Raw genomic sequence first — 26,712 nt, 5'->3', positions numbered from 1 at the left:
TCTAGTCGGGAGTGGTGCTGACTGAAAACAGATGATTTGGAGCGATTCGCGCGCCATCTGTTGGTCATTCTAAGGACTTATTGAACTACCCTCGTACTTCAGATTATAGAAATCTTGTAAAAATACCTTGGAATCTTTTAAAATACCCTACAATATTTCAAAAAAATAAAAAAATATTCATGAACCTGAAGTGAATAATGGTTAACCCATGAACTAATTTATTAAATGAAAAGTGACTACAGTGATATTTTTATTTAAAAAAAGACTACAGTGACTTTATCTTTAAAAAGAGAATAAAATGTTATTTAAAAAAAAGTGACTACAAGTGACTGTGTGGTACTTTTGCCATTTTTTCTCAAAATTCCTGGCTTCTCCCTGATTATCCTAAATCTTGAATCTTACAATTTTCAAGATACGAGTAAATCATTCTAATATCTCAGGTAAACAATTTCTGATTAATTAATTAATGTTTTGCTATAAATGTATTTTTTCTGTGTATATAATAAAGATAAGACTTCATTTTCCCCTGACTTCTGATAAATTATGGTATTTCCGGAAACTGTAAAGTATGAAAGGGACGAGGTCATTTAAAGCCCAGAAAAACACTTGCACTCTTTGCAAGGCATTACGTAGTATTATATGGGTAGAGAATACATGTGCAAATGCGGATTTTACGTAAGTGCGGAAGTCTAGTGCGCCTGCGCGTACAGATCTGTGGATAAAACACATACGTAATTGGTTGCAGGGTACACAATAATGAGGAACCATATGGACATTATTTAAGACTTATTTAAGAACCAGATGCTCCGTTCTATTCATGCGCCTCATATCCGCCCATGCGAACTTCCGCAAATTAATTATAAACACAACGATAAAGACCATTTTCAGAAAAGCTTATTGAATTAGTTTTAGATAGTACAAATAGCATGCTTTTTGTTCTTTAGGCTAAAATTTCATTTTATTTATCATATACAATAATCATTAATAAATAAAATTCTCATTTTCTATATGGAAATTACAGTTAGCGTTATAACTTTCGTCATTTTCCTCAAGATTTGAATATTCATTAAAAAATATAATCAAATAAGCAACAAATTTTAAAGTAATTTTATAATGAGTTGCGATTTTGTGTGTGGGAGGAAAGCATAATTTTGAGATAACATATGAATCATTATTTCAGAAGTGATCTCAACTAATAGACATTTTTCGGGTTTTTGGGTGTATCGTCAAATTCCACAACATTTAACTCGTTTAATAGCAATAAAGCAAAATGTTGTCTTTTACAGTTTCCATAGGATTTTTCGTGAGACCTTTTCACTGATCATAATAATTTTCTGAAAAAATAAATATTCTACCTTGAAAAATGACTTAAAAGAAAGCTGACCTTTTTTGCTATATAGAATTTAAGATGGACAAATTGGTTGACATTTGTTTATTTATAAAAATAAGCGTTAAGTATTTTTCGAGGATATCGTCTCTTTTTAGGATAAAATTCTTTCACTAAACATAAAAATTTTTTGTAAAAATAGATACTTTACCCTGCAACATGAAGGTCAAAAATAAATTTCAATTTTTTCAAATTTTGAATATATCGTACACCAAAGTACTGAACGCTTATTTTTAAAAACAAATAAATTTTTGGTCCACTTTCTCGACAAAAGGTTTCTTAAAGGAAAACAATTTATTTTTTTCGTCTATTTTTGATAGTGAAATATCTATTTTTTAATGCTTATGATCAGTAAAAATATAGTGCAAAATACTATCAAAACTTTAGAAGGACACATTTTTTACTAATATTAAAATAATTTTAAAACATTGAAACAGATGATATCCTCAAAAAACAACTTAACGCTTGTTTTGATAAACAAAAAATTATCGGTATACTTTTTAATCTTAGAAACCTCAAAGGGAAAAGCTTCAGTTTTCTATTAAGCTACAATTATTATTTATTTTTTATAGGCTCATATCTCAAATTTTTCAAATTGAAGATGTTTCGATTTGAAATTCTTCCATAGTGATTAAAGTTGTTTTCTTTTGAATAATTCAGTTTTGCATTGTTAAATTCGATTATTGAACGCTTTAAATGTAAAATTACATAACTTTTCAGAAACAATGTTTAATTCGATAATTTCAAGGTCGCATATTCTCTTCCGACAAAATATGCTGGATTTTAATTTTCTCTTCCGGCATATTTTGTCGGGAACGTAATTAGAATCTAAAGAATTCCAAAGAAAAGAAACATAAGATACGAAAAAATATGCCGGAAGTTTCGCAACGTATTTCCAAACGCTTTAAATTTGATTAATGTTCAAGTTACATACTTTCAAATTCTTCACTTTTTAACTTTTTTATTCACAAACATTCAAATTTTAATGATATATGAATTTTACATATTATAACGGAACTGATTTTCAAATTCTCCATTTTCATATACTGTAATCTAATCTAATTTTTAATTTACCTCATTTTAACATGTTACTTCTGAATACGTTAAATTTCAAAATCTACAATAATCTGTCAATCATTGTTTATATTATTTTTAGATTTGATTTAAAATTTGTCAATATTGAAAGCTTTCCAATTTATATTTTGTTATATTTTGCCTTGTTAATTTTGTATGCTAGAAAATATGTACATTTCTTTACATTTTCCGGCTTAAAAATATTAAATTATTATTGATTTTCAAACGCTTACAATTTGCGATGAATCAGTTTCGATAGCTTGAAATACAGAAATCTTGTAATGTATAATTTTGGACGTCATCAATGAATTCGCAAGCGTTGGGTGTTTAACTTCTGAAAGCTTCAAGTTCAAAATTTTTCACTTACAATGAGTAATATGCATTTTAAATGCATTTTTTTAAAAGGACTGTCTACACGTATCGAAATTTCGGTACAAATAGCCAATTTTCCAGCTTTCCTTAATCGCATTTATTTTTTAATTATTTAATTTTAAAGGATTTAGATCATAATTCTTCGATTTTGTAGTAAATCGAAAATTAAAACAACCGCCCTTCTCTGTTAATGTTACTATATACATAACAAAATTGTAATCCGTATGTGTTACCAATTTTTAAACCACATATTTTTTACTTTTATTCATACAGAACCCACAATTTACAATTTTAGAATCCGACACGTTCGAAGTGTAATGTGCGATAAATAATATTTCATCGCAGTGAGCAGTGATGTCAAGATAGCTAATTGTCCATCGCTGGGGCATAAATTACGACCTTTCGAGCCCACCACATCACTAATTAAAGAGCATTTATTGTTCCATGTGCCACATTTATTAAGCCTCCAATCGACGAAGAAGGAATTATTTTTCAGTTCATTATGATAATTACTTCTTTTTATGACTTTTCATAAGTTATCTTCACCAGTAAATTTAAGGACAAATATTTCGGAATAGCAATTGAACTTTAATGTATATATGTATATATATAGACATATATATTCTAACAAAGGAAATTATCTACACAGCTAGCGCGAGCGCTACTATAACTCGTTGCTGAATTTGAAACGTGATTACTCGATCAGGAAAGAAGCCAGAAACTTTTTTAAAAAGCCATTAGAAAGCATATGAAATTCTGCGTCGATTCACCCCTGCTAGAGATATGTTCGATCCTTTGAAGAGAATATACCAAATAAGAAGCTTTTTTGAAAAATCAAGAAATTTCTCCAATTCAACTCATGGCATGATCTAAGAAGGATCTAAGCAAATATCTTAAATTTATACAACACATTCTTTGAAACCTTATCTTTAATTTTAGCAAACAACATTTTTTAAATCCTAATAGGTTCCCGAGATATGACTGAAAACTGCCCAACGTGTCTGCGTCAAGTTTCAGTACGAGTGGTTGGTCGCCGAGAATTTCTCAGATTTTGCATCTTAAATTCAACTCGTGCTGTCACTTAGAAATCTTGTGGAAAAAACTGAAATTGAAAAGAAGTAATCTTTAAAATCTTATCTTTAAAATTTCAGTCAATAAAACTTCAAAAATCTTTTCGGTTTTTCAAGATATGACAAAAAAAAATCAAAGCGTGTTTCCACCGAGTTAGAGTCGACGATCACAAACACGAGGCGGACATACTTTGACATTTTTAGTCATACCTCGGGAACCCATAAAGATTTTTTAAGCTTTATCGGCTTGGATTAAAGATAAGACTTCAAAGATTATTTGGTATAATTTTCAGATTTCTGATACAATTTGCCTAGGTCATAGCACGAGTTAAACTCAAGGTGCAAAATACGTGAGATTGTTGCTTCTTTTCAACTTCTCACGCGGTATAGCTTTTTAAAAGGTAAAAAATATATGTATCAGAAATAGTGTATTACAGTATATACAATATATAGTATATGTGTATACAGTAGTGTGTCTTTGTACGTTTTGTACTTACTCAGGCGGAGAAAAGATACATCGTGTATACCTAGAGAAAAAAGTTATGTACAATTTTCATTTGCTTTGCACAAAAAATGTATAAAACAAATCAAAATTATATATAATATTTATATTTGACCGTTTAAATAATTAAATATCTTTCTAGATTATTATTTTCCTCTATTTACAACTTTAAGTAATTGTGCTTGCAAAACTTTCTATTTTTAAATGTGGAATTTTCAAAGAGCCCAACCCACTGGAGTAACAACAGTTAATACCTATCTATTTCACAAATGCATATAATTGTTAGACTTTTTCTTACACATTCATGTTTTTTTAAACTAATTTTCATAATTTTCACAATTAAATGATTTTAAGACTTGGAAATAATTGATGACCACAAGTTTGAATTTTTTTATCAATGCATGAGCATATTTAGGTGCTTATATGACTATTTGAGGAACATTAAGCTATTTGCTGAAGAATGACGAAATGAGGATGTTCAAATGAAGTGAAATTTTTTCGTTTATCCTTGTTCTCATTTATTCGATGAGATAGCGGTAGTATCTTACGATATTCAGGGAATGTAATCAAATGTAATAATGTTGTTTATAATACTTTGTTAGTCATTCGAGAAACGAAAAACAGCAGATAATGTGAAATTAATTTCATTTTACGTTCAAAAAAAGAGATAGCAAAGCAGAGTGAGAAACTCAATGAACCGTTTTGTTTGTTCTTCGTTTTTATTACAGTACATCGTTTTTTCGAGCAAGCTAAAAACCTAACTGCTCGCAAAATAATCTTTTTTTCAATATTGTCCTTCGATATCTTGAGCAGAATTGCAAAGTAAATACAGATGTTTTTCAGAAACTGAAAGTTGACATAAGCAGCCACGTAACAAGTATTTTATTCATCAGCTAAGAGAACAATGTTCAATCGTCTACATAAGAGAAATCTTATCTTGATGATTCACGTTCTCAGGAGGAAATTATTGCACCTAAGTAGTAGTCCATTATTATAGTGCATACAATTGATTGTGTTACATTTCCGTCTGGGCGCAATTTTTTGTCACATCCAACTGCAGGTTAACATTATTCCAATATAACTTTCAGCAAAAAAACCGTATCAAATGGCCGATCATTATCTGAGAATGTGATAACTCATTAAAATGGGTTTCTTATAGAACTGCTGAACCTAATTTCTCGGTCAATTACCACCTGTTGAATTATGTAAAGCACAAGTATTATTTAATCGCTAATCACCTGAAGTTACAGGTTTCTCTCAACGATTTGTCCTTGTATTTCTTGTGATATAATGAACAACAGGGCAAACACTATTTTGATGAAAATTAGTTTTGGTACCATATTTTTAACATTTCAAGTCGAATTATATTGCAGTTTCAAACCAATAAGACGAATTTTCTACAAGAAGACATAGATTTTCACCACATAAATACGGACTTTTAAGCTAAAAAGTCGAATTTTTTTAGACAAGAGAGTTAATTTTTAACCGAGAAAGATGGCTCTTCAGCGACGTAGCGGGATTTTTAAACAACAAAAAATGATGTTTTAACCAAAAAGTTGAAATATCAACCCACAAATATGAAAGATCAAATCAAAAAGGCGAGTTTCAAATAAGTGCTGAATTTTTGACCAAGAAAAATTTGTTTTCAAGAAAAACGAATTTTCTACATAAGTTACATTTTTAACTGCAAAGTTTAGATTTTCAACAAAAAAGTAATTTTTAAGGAAACAGATGAATTTTCAACAAAATACTTGAATATTCAACGGAAAGCGATAAATTTCCAACCAAACAGATTAATTTACAACCAAAACTTGCAATTTAACCAAAATCAATGTATTTTAGAACCAAAATGGCGAACTTTCAACTAATAAATATTTCTCAATCATGGAAGGAAAAAATGTCAACCAAATTGTGGAATCTTCAGGCCGAATGTGTGAAACTTTAACAGAGCTAAATTCACAATCAGAAAATATTAATTATCTACAAAAAAATAATTAATCTCAATAAAATGTTTGAATTATCAATCAATAAAACGAATCTTTAAAGAATAGACAGTTAACTTTTTACAAAGTATTTCAATCATAGAGATTTAGTTTTTAACCATAAAAGATGACTTTATAGCAGAATAGTTGAATTTTCAAGAAAATAATTACACGTTTAAGCAAAACAGATTAATCATGAACCTAAAAATATTAGATTAGAATTTTTAATGCAAAGAATAAGCTTTCATCAAAAGAAGATGAACTTTGCAACCAATGATGAATTTGTAATATTCAGAAGGATGGAGGTTTCCAAAAAGGCAAATTTTCAACAAAGCAATTGAATTTTTGTCAAAAAAAAAACTTTTTTACAACATAGTTTAATTTTTAACAAAAAAGATGAATTATTAACAAAAAATGTAAAAATTAATAATAATTCACCAAAAACAGATTTTAATATTCAATCAAAAACAGGTGAACTCAACCAAAAAATATGGATTTTAAACAAAAAAGTTAATTTTTAACCAAATATTTGAATTTTCAATAAGCTAGTTGAATTTACATCAAAAAGGAATTACGTTTTAACAAGATTGTTTAATTTTTAATGAAATTCTTAAATTTTCTACCGAAAAAATAAATGAATTCTCAATCAAAGATATAACAGTATAGACTTTTTAAACAAAAAGAATTAACTCTGAGGCAAAACCAGTTTTACTTTTTTACGACCGTGGCAAGCTTCACTGAAATTCGGTGAGCGTAGAGCAAATATTTTTGGTGAGCCTAGACACTTCGTTTTCTGAAAGAAAGCGAAGATGATTTCTCACAGTTGGTGGCATGACAAGAACGACCTTCCGATAGAGCCGGTTTTTCATTCTCGAATTCGCCGTGCGTGCGCCTAAATCGAACCCGATCCTGCACTGTACAACGCCGGTCCTCAAAAGTACGTCAAATTCGGTGTAGTTTCAGTTGCCACATTTTTGAGACGCGAATATATGTAGGGGAATGTAGTAAAGGTTGGGACAGGTTTCGTTTTTTGCCCATAATTTTTATTTCATGATAATATTTTTGGGTTATTAGTACACGGTTTTGAAAGTCTATTAAATAACTTTCTTTTTGTGAACAAAACATATATATTTACGGTGTAAACAAAAATTTTACATCCGATTTTCCAAATGTGCTCCAATCTTCTAAAAAAAAATGTGTAGTGTATGTTGGGACACCTCTTAAAAGATGAAAAATAAGTGTAAAAAACATAATTTTAAAACGCCACAGTGAACCTTTTACTAAATATTTATTTAATCAAATGAGTTTCCACCTAGAAATAAACAATTATAAATCTCAGCTTTAATTATTTTGCCAAATTATTATTTTTATTATTTTTATTATTAACACTCAGAAGCTCTGAGCAGTTATAGAGCATTAATGAGAATGTTAAGCATATCATACTACAAGGTTTTTTTGACATAAACATTCTAGAGTGAAACAAACATATATTCCTTTAAATTGCAGAGTTGCTACAGATCAGGTTTTGATTGAATTTAACTATTTTTGGTATAAAATATTAAAATCATTTTTGGTTAAAATATCAAATATCACGTTTTGCATTGAGAATTCATCGTTTTTGGTTAAAAGTTCAACTACTTAGTTGGAAGTAAAATTACTTTGTTAGAAATTCATTTATTTCGTTGATGATTCATTATTTTAGTCGACAAACCTTTTTTTTAATTTAATTTTTGTATTAATAATTACGTTTTCTAGTCGAAAATTAATTGTTTTGACTGAAAATTTAACTCGTACATATTTGGGTAAAAATTTATCTTATTGGTTGAAAATTTTGAAATTTACTTTGATTTTATTGAAACTTAAGTTTTTTATTGAAAATTCAAATATCCTATTTTTAGTTGAAAATTTATCTGTTTTAGATGAACGTTCAACTACTTGTTGAAAATCCATCTTCTTTGGTAGAATAGTACTCTCATTAGTTGAAACTTCATCTTTTTGGTTGAAATATCATTTCTGTAGTTAAAATTATAACTGTTTTGTTGGAAATTCATTTTACTAACTGAAAATTTAAGTATTTTATTTATGGTAGAAAATTTATCTTTTTAGATGAAAATTCATGTACTTGGTTAAAAATTAAGATTTTTTAGTTGACGATTTATTATGTCAGTTGAAGACTCACTTTAAATATTCCATTTTTTTTGTGTAAAATTTACCATTTCTGATAGAAATGTAAACTTTTCGTTAGAAAATGTTTTGTAGAAAATTATACTATTTTGTTTTTTGATAAGAATTCATTTCTTTGGTTGAAAAACAAATTTTTTTTAAATTCATTTTTAATAAAAAATGTATCTTGGGATGAAAATCCCACTATTTGGTGAAAAATCTATTGTTTTGGTTGAAAATTCATCACTAAAATTTAAAACAAAGTTTGTTGGCTGAAAATCTTTAGAGCGCTAAACAAGATCATTTTTCTACTCCTTGTAAACATACTGCTTGGTCCAGCTGCAACAAGCCTGAACCACAGCCTGGAGTTAACATAGAAAGTGAGCTACTATTGATACTAATATGTGACAGTAATAACAGATGAGTTAACATAGAAAGTGAGCTAATATTGATCCTAATATGTGACAGTAATAACAGGTGGCACCAGTGCAAATCCATGAAAAAAACGAGCTGTTCCAACCAATACAGTGTCCCAACCTGTACGACACTCCCCTACTAGTACTAGTTGTACAACATTTCGCACTCCATACCCTACATTTACGCCATTGACTATGCATCACATACACGATAGGTCCGTAATACTTTGAGAATGAAAGTCCGCAGTAGCGAGTGCAACTGTGCATACCACCATAAAGTGACCAAGGATATCGTTCAAACGACATTTGTAGATTTGCAATTGATACTAAACGCAACTATCAATGAGTTATATATACTAAACTTCATTCCACAATTCTTGTTTGTTTTCAATAACATTTTCATAATTAATTCTAACCAGATAGTTCCATTTTCAACTTCCAAAGATGAGTTTCCAACAAAAATGTTGAATTTTCGAACAAACCTTACGAAACTTAAACCAATCCTGGTGGATATTTTTGTATAAAAAGTTAAAAAAACTTAAATCAGTTTTACAAGAATCGAAAAATAAACACAATAAATTACAACCAGAATTACAGCAAAGTACAACTTTTTTCTACTATTGAGACGATTTTTTCATTTATTTTATTATATATTGTTGTATTATATTGTAGATTCAATTTCCTACAAGAATTTACAACTAAAATAATCTACAGGAATTGGCATTTATGCAGCCAAAAATTGTTCTTTTCGACCTAGGATGACAAATATTTAGAATATTGCAATGAGATCTTTTTAAATTATAATGTTTGCATGATGGCTATTTAAGAAAGCTACTATGTTCAAACTTTAACGGAATGGTCGAATATTAAAAGACGATAATGTATAATCGTTCTTAAACTACAAAAAGCCTGACGTTTAAATTTTTTTAAGATATATAGCAATCAATTTAACACCATATATTTCATTTAAAATGATGCCTTCGCAATGTTCTCAATATTTGTCATCCTAGTTCGAAAAAGAACAAATTTTTTATTGCAAATAAAAATTGCTCTTTCAAGAAGGAATTGACAATTTGAAGTGAGAACTCAAAATTTTGAAGTTTTATGACTTTAAATTAATAATTTTGTATTTGAAAAGTGTTAAAAGCTTCTATTTTATACAAGCACATAATTGAGCTTTAATTTTAAAAGTTTAAAATTTTTTTAAATTTCACTTTGAGTGTTTTAATTTACAGACCAGTTCAACAGTTGATTTTTCAGTAGTTGAATTTTCGGAAAAACAGTTGAATTTTAAATCCAAAAAGACGATTTTTTAAGAAGACAGTTCAATTTTCAACACAAAAGTTACGTTTCAACTAAGAAAACTTAATTGAATAGAAGGATTTCTACCAAAAAATATCAATACTAAATCCAAAAGAGCGAATTTTCTATCCAAAAAGAGGAATTTACAAAAAACAGTTGACAAATTTTGAACACAAAAGTTTAATTTTTCACAAGAAAGATAAATTTTCAACCAAATAATTGAGTATTTGACAATAAAATAACTTATTTTCAACCAAACAGTTACATCCACAACCGAATAGTTAGCTTTTAGAAAAGATGATTTTTTAAGAAAATATTTGAATCTTTAGTGAAATAGTTTCACTTCCAAATCACGTGGTGGTTGAAATTTCAAACAAAAGAATAAAATTCAACCAAAATTACAGAATTTCCAAACAAGTGGTGGAATTTTCTAGAAAAGACGAATTTTCCAGAAGGCAGTTGAAATTTCAATAAAACAATTTCTTTGTATGCCAAGAAAGATGAATTTCCTAACCAAATTTATGAATTTTTATTTACAAAAAAATCGATCCAAAAATATGAGTTTTTCACAAAACAGTTACATTTTCGATAAAAATATGACTTTTTAACAAAATAGTTTAATTTTCAACCAAAACAGATTAATTATGAACTAAAAATATAATAGTAGACTCTTCTATAAAAAAATTAACTTCGATCTAAAAACAATTAGAATTTCTAATTGGGTTCTATTACTTCAGCTCATATTACAGAAGTTTTTTGAAAACAGGGAAACAAGAGTAATTCTTTTAAGAAAGAGAAAATATAGAAACAGGGAAATAGGACAAAGAGTGTGAAGTCTGCGCTGTACTAGAATTTTAGAAACCACTCCCCCCAAAAAGCTGTTTCGTTATTTATAGATGGCCCCGTTATTTGGATATCCCCTGACCACAACTCTTATATAATTTAAAAAATATTATTATAAACATGAAAACGCTGTTTAGGCAATGCAATTTTAAGAAGACTTGCAAAACTGTAGATAATGTATAACCAGACAAGAAAGCTAATTGCAAACTTAACAAAGATACTAACGAGAATGTAATGACACTGCAAAACGAGAAAATCTAGCTCTTCATGCGTGACTTTAAAAAAAGATAATTATTATGACATTTATATGCATTTAGTCAAAAAGGTTACGTTCACGCGTTGTGCCTCTTGTCTGTTAATGAGTTGGATACCATTTAGTGTTCAGCTGTGTGCAATATGAAAAGGGTGAAAGATGACATCATTGTTGTCGACTGTAAATAGGGAATGAAGCAAATTCCTCAAGCTAATCTGTACCTTACGTATGCCTTTCGCATCTGTACATACTCTGGTGAAAATAAGCAATACCAATACGAATAATCTTATAATTATGAAGTTCCGAGAACTTATCATTTCCCTCGAATACATGTTTTTTGATTGCGGAAGTGACATTGTTTTATCCTAAAAATGTGAGTATTTCACTTATGCACAAATCGGGGGTGAAACGACTCTTAATTACTTCTTTCTACATACAGAATTCCTCCAGATTACCTAAGATTACTCCGTATTTTATATGTCTACTCTGCAGTACATAAAATGATGGTGGATTACTTTACATAAAACATAGACTCACTCGAATTCCCAATAAAAAAGGATTAAGTTTTAACAAAGTTGTCTGGAAGTTGTTGTTGACTTTTGTCCTTATTTATGTAAAAAAATAAATAGCTTCATTTTCAGTCAAAAACTTAATTAAAAATTATTAACCAAAGAGATGAATTTTCAAATAAAATGATGAAACTTGAACCAGAAAAAAATATTTTTTAACCAAATTTTTGAATTTTCTACAAAGGAATTAATTTTTAAATAAAAGAAATTATTTCACAATGAGAAAATTAATAGCTGATATTTCAACCACAAAAGATTTTAATTTTAAATAAAAAAGAGTTGAATTCAACCAAAAAAGTCGTAATTTCAACAAAATAGTGTAGAGTTTTCAACAAAGCACGTGAATTTTGTAACCAACCAGTTGAATTTTTAACTAAAAAAGACAAATTTTCAACAAAAATCAAATAGTTGCATTTTCAATTTAAAAACTTAAGTTTTTACAAAAAAAAGGATATTTACAAAAAAAAGTTTAATTTTTGAACCAGAAAAATGAATTTTGAAGTCAAATGATAAATCTCTGTATAATAAATAATTGTCGAAGAAATTAAAGTTCAACTTTAAACCAAGTCTTTAAATTTTCAACCCAAAAACAATGAATTTTCAACAAAAGAAATTTATTTTCAACAAAAATGTGCATTGATAACCAAGTAATTTGATTTTGTAAAAGACAAATTTTTAACCAAATAATTAAGTTTTCAACACAAAAGGATATATTTTCTACAAAAAATTTCATTTTCAATCAAATAGTTCAATTTTAAACCAAAAGCAGGAATTTTGAGCAGACAAGATTAATTTTCTATCGAAAAAGACTAATTTTTAAGAAAATAGTTCACTTTACTAATTAAAAAGATAATTTTATAACCAAAAATGAAAAAATTATATTTTCAATTCAAAAAGTTAGTAATTGACCAAAAAATACGAGTTTTTAACAAGATAGTAAATTTAGTAACGAAATATTTTACATATTTTTTAATTTAATATAATAATATTTAGTAATATAATAGTAAATTTTCAACTAAAATTATGCATCTCGAACCAAATCATGAATTTTTAATAATATATGTAGTTCGAATTTGACCGAGTAGTTGAATTTTGACTTACAACAAAAATAAAAATTCAACCAAGATTAATTTTTTACGAAAAAAGACACAGTATTAACTGAATAAATTAATTCTCAACCAAATAGTTATATTTTTAATGAAAATAGAATAATTTATAAACTAAAATAAAATAGTTAAATATTAAAATAAATAAAACAATTTTTAACCAAAATTGCGAGAGTTAAATTTTCAATTAAAAACATTAATTCTAGAAAAAACTTGGAGTACAAGTTATTTACTTGAATTACCTAAATTACTTCTAATTATCTGTATTACAAAGTGGATTATCCTGGATTATAGGTATATTTCTGTGGATTGTAAGTGGATTACACCAGATTAACATTTCAGATAACCGAACGGTCCAACGCATTTTCAGAGTTGTTTCCCCTTAGGTATAAATTAAATTAATCAAGAGATTTTTTTTGTCATTCATTACAATCATTGAGAAAGTTTTTAATTTTTTGTAAGAATATATACCATGCATAATTTAAATTGATGTTGACAGACTTAAATGAAACTGTATATTTCTGAATTTCTATTGAATACTTTTGAGCATTATTCACCTCGCAAGAATCTCAGGTGTCTGGTTTACATCGATTACATTGCACTGATAACGCTAATGAAGATAAGGAGATTTTTTATAGGCCCGCATTTTTTTTAATAATCGCAGTACCTTTTCCCTTCATAATGTTGAAATTGATGTTTACACTAATATTTCTGAATTACAATAAACAACTAGATGTTTAAATATTTTGTAGAATTGCACAAAATTGAAATAACCATTTAGAAAAGATCTGGTACTTTTTTTTCTTTAAGTTTGAAATCATACCAATGATTATATAACTTTTTAATGAATAACTAAATAAATATATTTCATGCCATTTTATTTTTGTATTACTTTACCAACTTGTAGTTTGACAAAGCAAATAATTCATTAATGCTTCACAATTATTGAAAGAATCTTTTATGCTGTGAAATTTTCTTTTGTTAAAAGAAACAGTTTAAAAATGAGGAAATTCTTCTAAAATTGCGAAATAATCAGATTGGAATAAAAAATATTATCCTGCTAGCACTTATTGGAATTGAAAAAAATACTCTACTTTAAGATTGTTTAATATGAATTGTTATGTGTAAAACAGATTTTGTAAAAAAATTTTTTTAGTATTTAAACTCGATTTTAGCGGATATTACATCAAATTAGTAGAATACTCATATAACATTCATTGAAATTTCATTTGATATACAACTGTTATGTAATTAAGTCCTCTTTCCAGTTCTCAAATGTTCAAAAACAACAAAAAACGCATTTTTAATTCGACATGAAAGATTTTAAAGTCCAATTTTGGATTCAATTCGAACTCAATTAAATAGTAAGTAAACAAACGGAAAGTTGAAAAAATGATGTAGCTCTTGATTGGCACAAAATTCAACATGATACATTTAAATAAACTAGAAATTCGTTTTCCATCATATACCTTCTTCTGGAAGGATTATTCTCATTAGCAGAATAAACAATGAAGAAAATCTAAAAAAAGTTTACGAGAATGTATTTAGAATATATGGTAAGCATTAAAACGCTTTAAACTCTTTAGTGCAGCTCAATATTACAAAATTCAAATCAGCATTCAATTTTATTACAATTACATTATGCTATGCATATCGCATACAAATTTAAAATTGAATATTAAGTGGTATTAACATTGTAAACCACCTGGTTGAAACTGACCGAACCTTCTAACCATTTTGATAAAAATGTTAATGAGCAGATGTCATTGTGACAACGAAAGTAGCAACATTGATGGCTTCTTATTATCTATGTAATTCTAAGTAAAGAAAATTATTTTGCTCAGAAGAGGAAGTATATTTTTTGAAACGTTTTTTTTTTATTTTTAAATTTTTTATCTGGGTTATTAGTGATCTCGTGAGTCATATGTTCAGTTGACCTTGTTTAAAAATTTAATTTAGTTGTTTATTAAATCTAATGAAGATTGAAATCTTCATTGACTATCCTTAATGAGAAAAATTATCATGCGAAGCAAAAGATTGTAGTCTGTATGAAAAATATATAGATTACGGAAAGAAAATTTTATAAAACTATTTGAAAACCAGTCAAAATTAGGTTTGTCAACAACCGCGAAACGCTGTCTTGATTGGGAAAGGTGCACCTGTTCAAATAGTTCTGTCAATACTTTCTGGCAGTAGTTTCTTTTTTATTTTCCTCCATTCCAAAGCAGTTTTTTCGGAAGCGGTAGATGGCTAAAAATTATCCAACCATGAAATGAAGATTAAGTGTCCTCGAATGAAAGTTTTTTCTAAAAGATAGTGTTTAGTCTTGCATATCATCTACTGTTAACAATATTATCCCACCAAATCCCGAAGTATGATTTATGATAAGAAAAACTCTGATGATACATTTGTCCATCGACTTGCGGAATAGATAGCATTAATTCTTGCGTAAGATAACACAGATTTGTAAAAAATCCGAGATATGATCTAGAAGAATCCAGACTATGGTGAGCTGCGACACGTGACATCAGAAGATGTCTACACACGGATTTATCTTAATCAATACTGAGGAAACCAAGTAGGGAACAAATTGAATAAAAGCTACAAAATATTATCAGGAAGATCCACCACCATCTAATAATCTACTAAATTCGAACCTCATCAATAGAGCTGTTACTGCCATCTAATCTAGCTTCCTCTTCGACGGTGGCAGGATTCCTCTCGGGTGTCTTGATCACCTTGACGTTCGCCATGGTGCCCTTGATGATGATGTTATTGGCCCTGAAGTAATCGTCTGCCTCTTGGTCCACAACGAGGAGCTTGGTCTCGCTGGGGAACGCTTTGATGCGATCGACCACCTGTTTGTGGGTCTCATTGGCGATGTTGATTTCGTTAACTTCTACAATCCGGTCTCCTTGGCGTAGACCGGCCGCCTCGCTGGGCGAACCCTCGTCCACTTTCCCAATAAACTGACCGGTTTTACCTTTCTCGGCATGGAGATTAAATCCATAGCCATCGAAATCATCCCATTTGACGATGTGGCAGAGCCGCGCACTAGGAACTTTTTGATCGCCCTTTAGTAACGACATGGTCACCTTAAGGTTTCACTAGAACTCTTCTGAAACACACCAACCGCACGCACACGACACGCGCGAACGACTGATGCTGATATCACCAACCTCGTGTTGCCAGTGTGCCTGCTGCCTTCCTTCCTTTCCCTCTCTCGCACCACGTCAGGTATACGATTTACTTTATCTATCCGAGCCGGCAAACAACAACGATACCACTCTTGGATCAAAATATTTCTAGATACTTCAAAGCTGATCCAAGATCTTGGAATCTGCTAACATTTAGCGGCTTTTGGTTCAAGGTTCTTTGTCTACTCTTTTTCCCTCTTTCCCTCGTTCTTCAACTGGTACCAGTGGTATCCACTCTTCCTTTCTTTTCTGGTTCCCTCTGTCTACCTGCCACGAAGTTCCGCGATCCGAAATCCACAACTTCGTAGGAGGCAGGCGAAATTTCTTTGAAGACGAAAATAGAACTTGAAAGTTGCTGTAGAGAACACGCGCTGAATTGACTCAGATGGACTCGTATGATTCGTAGCATGAGGCGACACGACGACGGAATCCATGCGAGGCGCTGTCGCCGACTTGAAAAAGGAAAGAAAGTAGAGTTTTGTGAGAGGAACTAAGAGAAAAGACTATGGTGAGGAGAAAATAACCTCTGGCGCCTCTATACGGCAGGTGAGAGAAACCTATGCCGGTTTTAAGAGCGATACCTGCGATCGATCGATTGATTCATTTAGGTGTTATGTTCCTCAAGGTCACAGTGTAGTAATTTTTAAAATCATCAGTGTTGTAAAAATGCAGCGCAAAATCTCATTGGATGAGTTCGATTACATTTATCATTATTTTTTTTATATTTATTATATATATATTTTTTATCATTATTATCACGAGAGTGAATCACCGCCAAGTAAAAAAAAATTGTTGTATATATTTCTTCCAAAGTTATCGCACTTGAATTGGACCACTTAGTTAATTCTTTACCGATTTGATTAAACCTTTTGGAATCAATATAAAATCCATAAAAATAACTTCTGCATATGTAAACTTTCAATAATATTTTATAAACGGTATATAGCAGATTCGGAGGACCTCGAAAATATATGATTTTTAGTAATTAGCCCAAATTACAGCCTAAAACAATTCTGTTGGATGAAATTCTCGATACTTTTTTAAGGAAATTTGTATTCATCAATTACACAGGCCCACAAAAAAAAGTTGTTTGCACGAGACAAGCGACTAGGCTACCCTTATCGATTTTGAGCCGCTGAATCAGAATATGGCCTCAGAACTTCTCCTACACGTCTCAGCTCTCCCCTAGATGCAAAAAGTAGGAAGGAGCCTAGGGATTTTTCTAGTCACACAGGCCATATACAAAACATTTGTCTGCATGAGACAAGTGACTAGGTTACCCTTATGTACTTTGAGTCGCTGAATCCCAATCTGGCCTTAGAATTTATTTTACACGTCTCAGTTTCCCCCTAGATGCATAAAATAAGGAAAACCATACGTATACGCGAAAATAGACATATCTATATTATATTCTCAAGTGCAACGACTTGTAGAGACTTAATTTGTAAACAGAAATTCTTTAGTGTGCCTTCTATTTCCCCTAGCTTGGGTAATTCTAGGGAAATTGAAGGTCTTTCTCAGATTATATAGACTTACACGGAAAAAAATAACAAAAACCTAATATAATTTACAGTTTTGTGTGCGAAATCAGTCACTTGTCCCGTGCAGACAACTTTTTTTTGGCGGATCTGTGTGACCAGGAATTCCCTAGGCAAATTTAGTGATCAAATTTAGATTAGGAGCTCAAAACTGCAGAGGGAATAATATTTTTCTTATTTTTTGCTTTATATAACTCGCAGTATAACATGCACAAGACCTCCAATTTCCCTACATTTATTCTAGAAAGGGGAAGCGGCAAGCACACTGGGGAATTTTTTTTGTATGGATTTGATCTTTACGAGTTCCAACATATAAGAATATAACAGCCGTACGTTTATTCTTCCGTATACTGGTCTTATCGAAATTATATCCAGAATATCCCTAGGCATTCTCCTATTTTCTGCAACTAGCATAAAACTGAGACGTGTAGGAGAAATTCTGAGGCCAGACTTGGAATCAGCGGCTCAAAATCTAGAAGGATAGCCTAGTCACTTGTCTCGTGCAGACAAATTTTTTGTATGGGGTGTGTGACTAGAAAATCCCTATGCTGTTCCCTTCTTTTTGCATCTAGGGGAAAACTGTGACGTGTAGGACGAATTCTGAGGCCATATTCGGATTCAGCGGCTCAAAATCCATAAGGGTAACCTAGTCATTTGTCTCGTACACGCTACTTTTTGTTGTGGTCCTTTGTTATTTTTCGATATTTTGTACATTTTATGACAAAAATTCGATTTCTTCTTTAGTAGCCACCTTTATATAACCTGTACTTTCGAACCATTTGGTACCAAAGTCTTTTCATATAAGTTTGTTGAATGAAACTCTCGATACATTTTTAAGGAACTTCTGATACATCAATTATTTTTCGATAATTTGTACTTTTTACACATAGAATTCAATTTCGAAATAGTTAGTCACCTGTACATACATTATATGAAATATATATTGAACTATCTTTAAATAAAAAGGTGCTTGCCTGTCCCGTCTTTCTGAAAACATGCGTTATGTTGAACCCTTTAAAATCGGTTCAAAATCGTTTTAAAAATCAGTTTTTTTGGGAATGGCTCGTTTCTGGTGCATTTTGTAAAAAAACATCAAAAAGTCCAAATAAGTTATATGAAATTGTCCATAAAATAGAAAAAATAACAATGTTCTAGCTCTAATATTTTAGAACTTTAGAAGATATGGCCTTGAGAAGCGACTTTTGTGTTAAAAGGTAGTGGGAAATTTCATATTTGTTTGAGTATCTCATTTGTAGTGCATCCTGTATAAAAATGTTGTTAAGTTTACGTTAACTAAATTCCCTGAAAATTAACTTTAAAAAATAATGCTTCAACTACAATAGATCCTGGATTACTACTTCCTGAAATAGACCAATTTTGTACAAAATTTTGTTAATCGCGCAGTTTCTAAAAATACCTCGCTTCGTTGTACCAAACATTCATACTTATACCTAAACAGTATAATTTGAATAGTTTTCTTATTGTTTTTAAAAAAAACTAAATAATTTGCCAATTTTTTAATTTTTTAAAACAAGCTCACTTTTCTAGGAAGTATTTAAAAAATTCTATTATAGTTGAAATTTTTTTTTTTAGTTTTTCAGGGAATTTAGTCTACTTAAACTTAGCAACGCAACATTTTTATGCATAATTAATCCACTAAAAATGAGATATTAAAAAATATATGAAATGTTACCGAAATTTGTACTCGAGATGCGTTTCTCAATGTAATATCTTCTAAACTATTAGAGCTAGTACATAATTTTTTGTAGTTTTAAAAGGAACTTTATACATGTACTTTATTTTTAACCTGTAAAGCTCTTTTACAAAATGCATTACAAACGAGCAATTTTCAAAAAACCGTATGTTTTTTACTGTTTCAACCCAAATTAAAAAGATTTCACATATCGCTTGTGTTTTAACACATGGAATCTTCTTTTTGACGCAAAACTGAAGGAAGCAAATAAAATATTAGGACCGAGTTATTGTCAAGCCAATATTTAAAAAATAATATACTCAAAAAGACCGAACCTAAGGCATTTTAAAAGGCCGCCTAAATCTTTTTCTCATTTTTGCCTTAAAATATGCAGGAGATTTCCTCAAAACAGAATCAGCAAAAAACTGGGATAAGCAAGCACCTTTTTAGAGAAAGTGTCTTCAAATTAGTCTATACTTTAGAACCGATTTTTTTCAAAAATTACTTTTTGATGTTTATATTTTTTTAAGGAATTTCGGTTAATCAATGCTAATTTTTAATATTATGTCAATTATTTGCAAAAAACTCGATTTTTTAGGAAATGGCCATATCATAATATCAATATTAACACCAATTATATTTTTATTATATTTGTTGCATCACAGATATTTTTGGTGATAATTAATATTTTCAACAACATAAATTCAGAATCGTAATTTATAACTAAATGCTTTTATATAACAATTAGATTCTTTATGATCTCTCTTACAAATTTTAAACAAAAAATTCACTTAACTTGGGTCCTTGTCTGAAAGTTTTGTATCTAAGGCATCTAAAAAATACTGCCTTTGATGGTTAATTATAGCTTTTGCTTATTAATTGAAACCTATTCATCTGAAAAATATTACTGAAATTATGCCTTGCTTTCTTAATAGTTAATGACGTTTTAGGAGTCTTAATGTCAAAGGGTATTTTTAAACAAAAAAATTGCGAAAACTTTAAGGAAAAAGGAACTAACATAATGCGGCATTGTAAAAGCGTACCTTTGAAACATTCAATTGCTTCTATTTTGTGTTTTTCACAAGGATGAGGAGTAACTTTAAAATGTCCCTTTTCTTATTTTGAATCAGTTACGTTATTCTTTTATTCATCCCACGGAATTTGCTGTAAGATATTCAATGATCGTAGACGATACAAGTTTTATAACGACTCATTCAACAATAAACAGAAGGAACAAATACTTAAGTATTCTCCCTATAAAACAATTGACTTTTAACTGATACGATGAATCACAGTGTTGAAAATTTTGACCCACAAAAGATCATACACGCATGGTATGAATCATTCAACGCCATTGTAGTGACACGTCTATGACCGCGGGTCAAAGAGAAATGACTGCAAGTCTTTCAATATAAGACACTCAGCAGCAAAATAAGGCAATGGACATAAACATCTAAGAAGTTTACTCTAAAAAAACAAGTTATTCAACCAGCATTTTGATCTTGTAACAATAAAATTGAAAATTTAAAACTGAAAATAATATTTCTACCATAGAAGATGAATTTCCAACAAAAAACTTTAGTTTTTTGCAAAAAAAGATAGATAGAAAAAAAGTTAAGTTGTTATTGAAATAGTCACCCCGTTCTCGGCCTTCCTAGAACTCCTGATTCACGCAGTTTCTCAGTGGAGTAGGGCGAGAGCGGTTACGACACTATACTGAAAGCGAGAGTTTGGTGTAGTTAAATTATCAAGCCAAAAAAAAACGAATTCTTTACAAGAAGGTTGAATTTTCAACCCGAAAAGTTTAAATTTCACCACAAAGTGGAATTTTTAGCGAATAATGTAATTGTGGTTTATATTTCAATCTGACAAAAAAACAAATTATCAACAAAATAGTAAAATTTTAAATCAAAGAAATCGATTTTCAACTAAAATTATTAATTATTCATTAAAAAAAAATTTATTTGAAATGAAATAATTAATTTTTCAGCTAAGAAAGAAAACAAAGTTCTAAATCTAGAATGACAAACTGTCAAGCCGAAGACAAAATTTTCCGTAAAAAAGTTTAATTTTAAATCTCGAAAATTTTAATTATCATCAAAAAAGTTAATTTTCAACCAAAAAGTTGTTTTTAATCTCAAATGGGGGAATTAAAAACCAAGGAGATTATTTTTGTAACAAACGCAACGAATTCTGAACAAAAAATATATCATGTCTCAACCAAAAATAGAAAAGTTACATTTTTAATTTGAAAAATAAATTTTAAACCAAAGATAGTGAAATGAGTCAATAAAATAAATAATATATAAATAGATATAGTTAAATTTTCATCTAAAGAGATGAACCTTTCACCTAAATAAAATTTTAACTAAAATGATGAATCTTCAAATGGAGTATTTATATTAAAAAAAGATTAATTTCAACAAGAAAAAAGAGAATTTTCAGACAAAGAGATGGATTTTCAACTAAAATGACTAATCTTCAACAAACAAAAATTATTTTTTTAACCAAATGGTGGAATTTATAATTTAAAAAAAGATTAATCTACAACTAGAAACAGTTGCGTTAGCGACCAAGTAGTTAAATTGATTTTCAAACACAATAAAGGAGAATTTTCAAACTAGGAGATGAATTTCCAACTAAAATAATGAATCTTCCGCAAAAAAAGAGATTTTTTAAACAAAGTAGTTCCACCTTTAACCAAGCTGTTCAATTTTTAACAAAAAAGATGAATTTTTGACAAATAATGTGATAGTAAATATTTTGAGCTAAAAATAGTTTTTATTATAATAAAAAACCATTTGTATTTGTAAAAAAGACAAATTTTTAACCAAATTAATTAATACTCAACCAAAAAAGATTAATATTTGCAACCAATCAGTTGTATTTTTATATAAAAAAGATTAAATTTCTGCTGAAGCAGATGATTTTTAAACTAAAAAGATGAATTAAAAAAAAGGTTTAATTTTTAACCAGGAACGATTTCACTAGAGTTTTTGTAACTAAAATATGATTTTTCAAAAAAAAGTGATCTTTTTTTACCAAATTAGTTCAATTATCAACCTAAACAGAAGAATTTTCAATTAAATAATCAAATTTGTAACTAGAAATATAATCCTCAGTTCGAAATTACTAAAAAAATAAATAAATATAAGGTAGAAAAATTCTAACAAGAATGGGTGGCCACAGAAGTTCATTTTCAAAATTCCTTAATTTTTTTCTAACCAATGTTTCAATTTACATGACCATTAATATTCAAAGACCAGAACCTTGATTTTGTAAAACTTTAAACATAGAATGTGCTATAAGCAGAATAAAACACTTTCAAATTAAATTTTGAAGAGGAAAATTGAAAAAAACACGAAAAAACATGAACTTAACAAAGTCAAATTGTGTAACAAAACAGCCCAAAAAGGCTTAGAAAGAAATGTTTCTAAAAATCAGTATTTTAATCTAAAGTTCGGTTCTTTGTGCCATTCTCAAAAGTTCGATTCTTGATCTACTCTACAAATATCTTATTTCTTATTTTCAAATTAATTGACATCAAAGTTAGTAATGTGCGGTTTTTGTTAAAAATATTTAATTAGGGATCCTGATGAAAATCTCAAGTTTTCTAGAAAAAACTACCATGCGTCACGGAAATATTTTTTAAAAAGTTCCAAAAAGAGTTCGAAAAAGAGTTATGATTCTTAAAAAAAACCAAAAAAAAACCAAAGTTGAGCATCTTTGACCTATTTTTCAGGACAAATTACACGTGTTCAGTGTTTCAAAATACTTCGCTTCTGGGTGAAGTCACAGAAAAAGTTGTAGATCTGGAAATTATGCGTAAATCTGCAAAAAAATAATCTTCTAGTCTCTATAGATAGAGTTATGACTCTTCAATAAAAGAAAAAATTTTTATATTTCGACCTATTTTTAGCCAAAATATTCTCTTATTATCAACAATTAACAATAATTATTTCCTCTTCGGTGATTAGTTTATAAATTTCTGGCATTTTAACTTCAAATAATACATTGTTATAAAAATAATCCCTATAATAATATTTTTTATAAATAATATGTAGACAACGTAAAATCAGTTAATTTATATATTTTTTCTTCATTTACTAAAAAGAAAAAAAAAGTGGAACATTTTCCGTAAAATTAACAGCGTCCCAAATACAGCTACATATTTCAGAATTGTGTTTTTTTGCTTCTTTTTTGGAAAATATCCGGGTTGTTTGAAGAATCATAACTCGGAATCTTTTGGAGATAGAAGGTTTCTTTTTATTTTAAGAATATTTTCCTGACCTACAGCCAGCCTGAAATTTGGTAAACATAAGAATGTATTCTTTTACTAATCTATAAGTGAATTTTTCCTAAATCTGAAGTAAAGTCTCAGTAAAATTCCTTGAGAGGCGTGGTTTATAAATTTCTCGAAAGTGATCCACTGTGAGTCAAGTATAACAATTTGATGGCGTACACTAATTGCTTGTATAACTCGTCAGAATCTGTAATTGCTTGTACATACAATGGTGGCCTCGGGGCAGGATTTTGAGTAGTGATAGCTTATCAGGTTTACGACAAACTCTCGCTTGTATACCAAGCGTTATTATTAGCCACCTCAATCAAAGAATAAGCATGCTAATAAAGGAGGATGGAAAAAACATTTAGATTTGAATGAAAATACCAGAAAATGATGAAACTCTTTAGATTATTTTATTATCAGATTCTGTATCTGTTTTTCCTGACTCTTAATTTCCTAAATAAGTCGACGAACATTTGAATACCTTATTCATTATATTCGTGAATGAATATTGCAAATTATGCCAACTTTCAATTAAAATGTTAATCTTTAAGTTACTAGTAACAATTATATATAAATTGACCTAATTTCTTTGAAAACTCATTAACATGGAGAGGAAGATTATTTTTTAAATGAGAGCTCTTCATGCATGTCGTAACAATCATCTGTGACTGGTAAGGAGGTGTGATGTAACTTCGCATAACAATAATAGCAAAATCAACAAGTGCTGGTACATTGCGATAAAAGATGGTCCACGAAAACGAAAAAAATGTTGCTGAAAGAGTGTCTATACAAATTTCCATGGTTCTTTTCCGTAACTAAGTAAGTAAAGCTTCGCTGAAAATAAATTTATAATCTGAATCTAAAATACTGCTGAGTGAACACCGCACATTTCCCCGCATATCCTCTCATCAATCCACGCAGCACGGATTCATTTCTCGGAAAAACTAAATCCAGATTCGACTCTATACATAAATTGTAAAACACTGTTTACAAGTTTACATACAAAAATTTATCATTGAATCAAGAAAACATCAGCAAGAATGCGAATGATACAATACGCTGGAAATCCCATTTCAGTGCGGTTTCGGGCATGGTCCTAAATGACCTTCAGTTAAAGCGAACACAACATTTGCTCGCTCCGAACGTCCACAGACAGCGGCGGGTGAATACTTTATTTTGGATTTGAACGCATGACGCAACTTTTTTTCACATTCCTTGACCAATTTTTCATTTTTCTTGACTAATCTCGTGTCATTTTTAACCACAAAATTTCAACAAAATAATACAATTGTTAACAAAACGGTTTAATTTGTAACCAGGTACTTGATTTTTCTACCTGCAAAGATAAATTTTCAAACCAACAGTCAAATTTCTAAACAAAAACAAAAAATTAAACCTGAAATAGAAAAATTTGCATTTTGAACCATTTTCAACCCGATAGTTCAATGTTCAAGCCGTAAAGACGAATTTTTAAAATTTAATCTTCAGTACAAAAATTTTAATTTAAAAAATAAGGATAAATTTTGAACAGAAAATGTAATAATTGATGTTTCAACAAAAAATTACACTTTTAACAAAATAGTTCAATTTTCAACCAAAAAGTTACATCTTTAATAGAAAAGAGGACATTTCAGACGAAAAAGATTGTTCTCCACCAAAAAGGTTGAAGTTTCAACTAAAAACATCAATTTTCTACAAAAAATGGAAAAATTACCTTTTCAGAGAAAAAATTCATTTGTGACAAAAAAACGAATTTTCAACCAAAGAGATGAATAAAAAAATTCATTTTTTTAATAGCTTAACTTTTACTTAATCAGTTGCATTTTTAATTAAAAAATATTATTTTTCTACAAAATAGTTTATCTTTGACCCAAGGAGGTGAATTTTCAAGTGAAATAATGAATCTTAAACCGGGATGGTTCAATTTTCAGCTAAAAAAAATTAATTTCCAACGAAAAGAAATAGGATTTTTCAAACGAAATGAATTTTCAATTAAAAATGTAAGTTATCAATGAATAATGTAATAGTAGATATTTCACCTGAAAGATTTTTTTATTTTAAACAAGAAGCAGTATAATTCAACTGAAAAAGGCGAGTTTTCAAACATAATAGTAGAATCCTCAATCGAATAATAATATTACTTTTCAACGTAAAAGTTGCATTTTTAATGAAAAAAGATTAAATTTCTACTTAAAACATTAATTTTTAAACCAAAGAGACATACTTTCAAAATAATATAAAAATCTTTCATAACAAAAAAAAATTCAGTTGAATTTTCAACCAAAAAGGATGATTTTGTAAAAAAATTTGAATTTTAACCTAAATAATAAAATTTTTAACCAAAAATATAATCGTTAGGAGGAAGAAATTTGTCCCTGATCAATTTTTCATCTTTCATTACCATTAATATTCCAAGACGAGGGTCTTTATCTTGTACATTTTTTAACAGAAAACCTTTATAAAAGGAATAAAACAATTTCCAATATAAATAAAAAAAAATTTAATATATTATCCGTGACGGTTATATTTCAAGTTGTTTTTTAGAAATTCCCTAACTTTTTCAAGATTTTTTTCAAATCCTCTGACTTCTCCCTGACTTTCCCACACCAATCAAATTCCCTGACTTTTCTTGACCTACGGCCACCCTGAAATTATATACATATTTTGTGTACAACAAGAGATAATCTCATATTTCAGCCATTTTTTGTATTATTACGAAGTGATAAGCCAGATAATAATGGCATCCTGTTAAATTATCTCTTGGTACTTCCTTTATTCAAAAACTGTTCAGAACTCGGTTCTGGATTTCGAACGGAATGTACTCCAAGCATAACATTTAAATTTTATAGCAAAAATTGTTGCGCGTAAGTACATTTCTGACCAGATTATAATCAAACGATGGTTTTCAATTACCAGTTATTCAATCTAATCGATGACGAATCGGAATAACACGTATG

General features: G+C 29.2%; 1 protein-coding gene across 1 annotated transcript in view; it reads right to left on the bottom strand.

The window, feature by feature from the left end:
• The window catches only part of LOC117171964 (Na(+)/H(+) exchange regulatory cofactor NHE-RF2), a 38,403-nt gene extending 21,803 nt beyond the window's left edge, over positions 1 to 16,600 (bottom strand). The window contains exon 1 of the mRNA XM_033359658.1: positions 15,697 to 16,600. Coding sequence (XP_033215549.1) covers positions 15,697 to 16,128 — 432 coding nt within the window. The 5' untranslated portion in view covers positions 16,129 to 16,600. The remainder of the gene's footprint in view (positions 1 to 15,696) is intronic.
• Positions 16,601 to 26,712: the final 10,112 nt, after the last annotated feature.

Source organism: Belonocnema kinseyi, chromosome 4, assembly GCF_010883055.1.
Source record: "Belonocnema kinseyi isolate 2016_QV_RU_SX_M_011 chromosome 4, B_treatae_v1, whole genome shotgun sequence".
In the NCBI taxonomy this organism is placed as follows: Eukaryota; Metazoa; Arthropoda; class Insecta; order Hymenoptera; family Cynipidae; genus Belonocnema; species Belonocnema kinseyi.
Note: the sequence above shows the minus strand (reverse complement) of the source record. Positions and strands in the feature narration are given on the sequence as shown.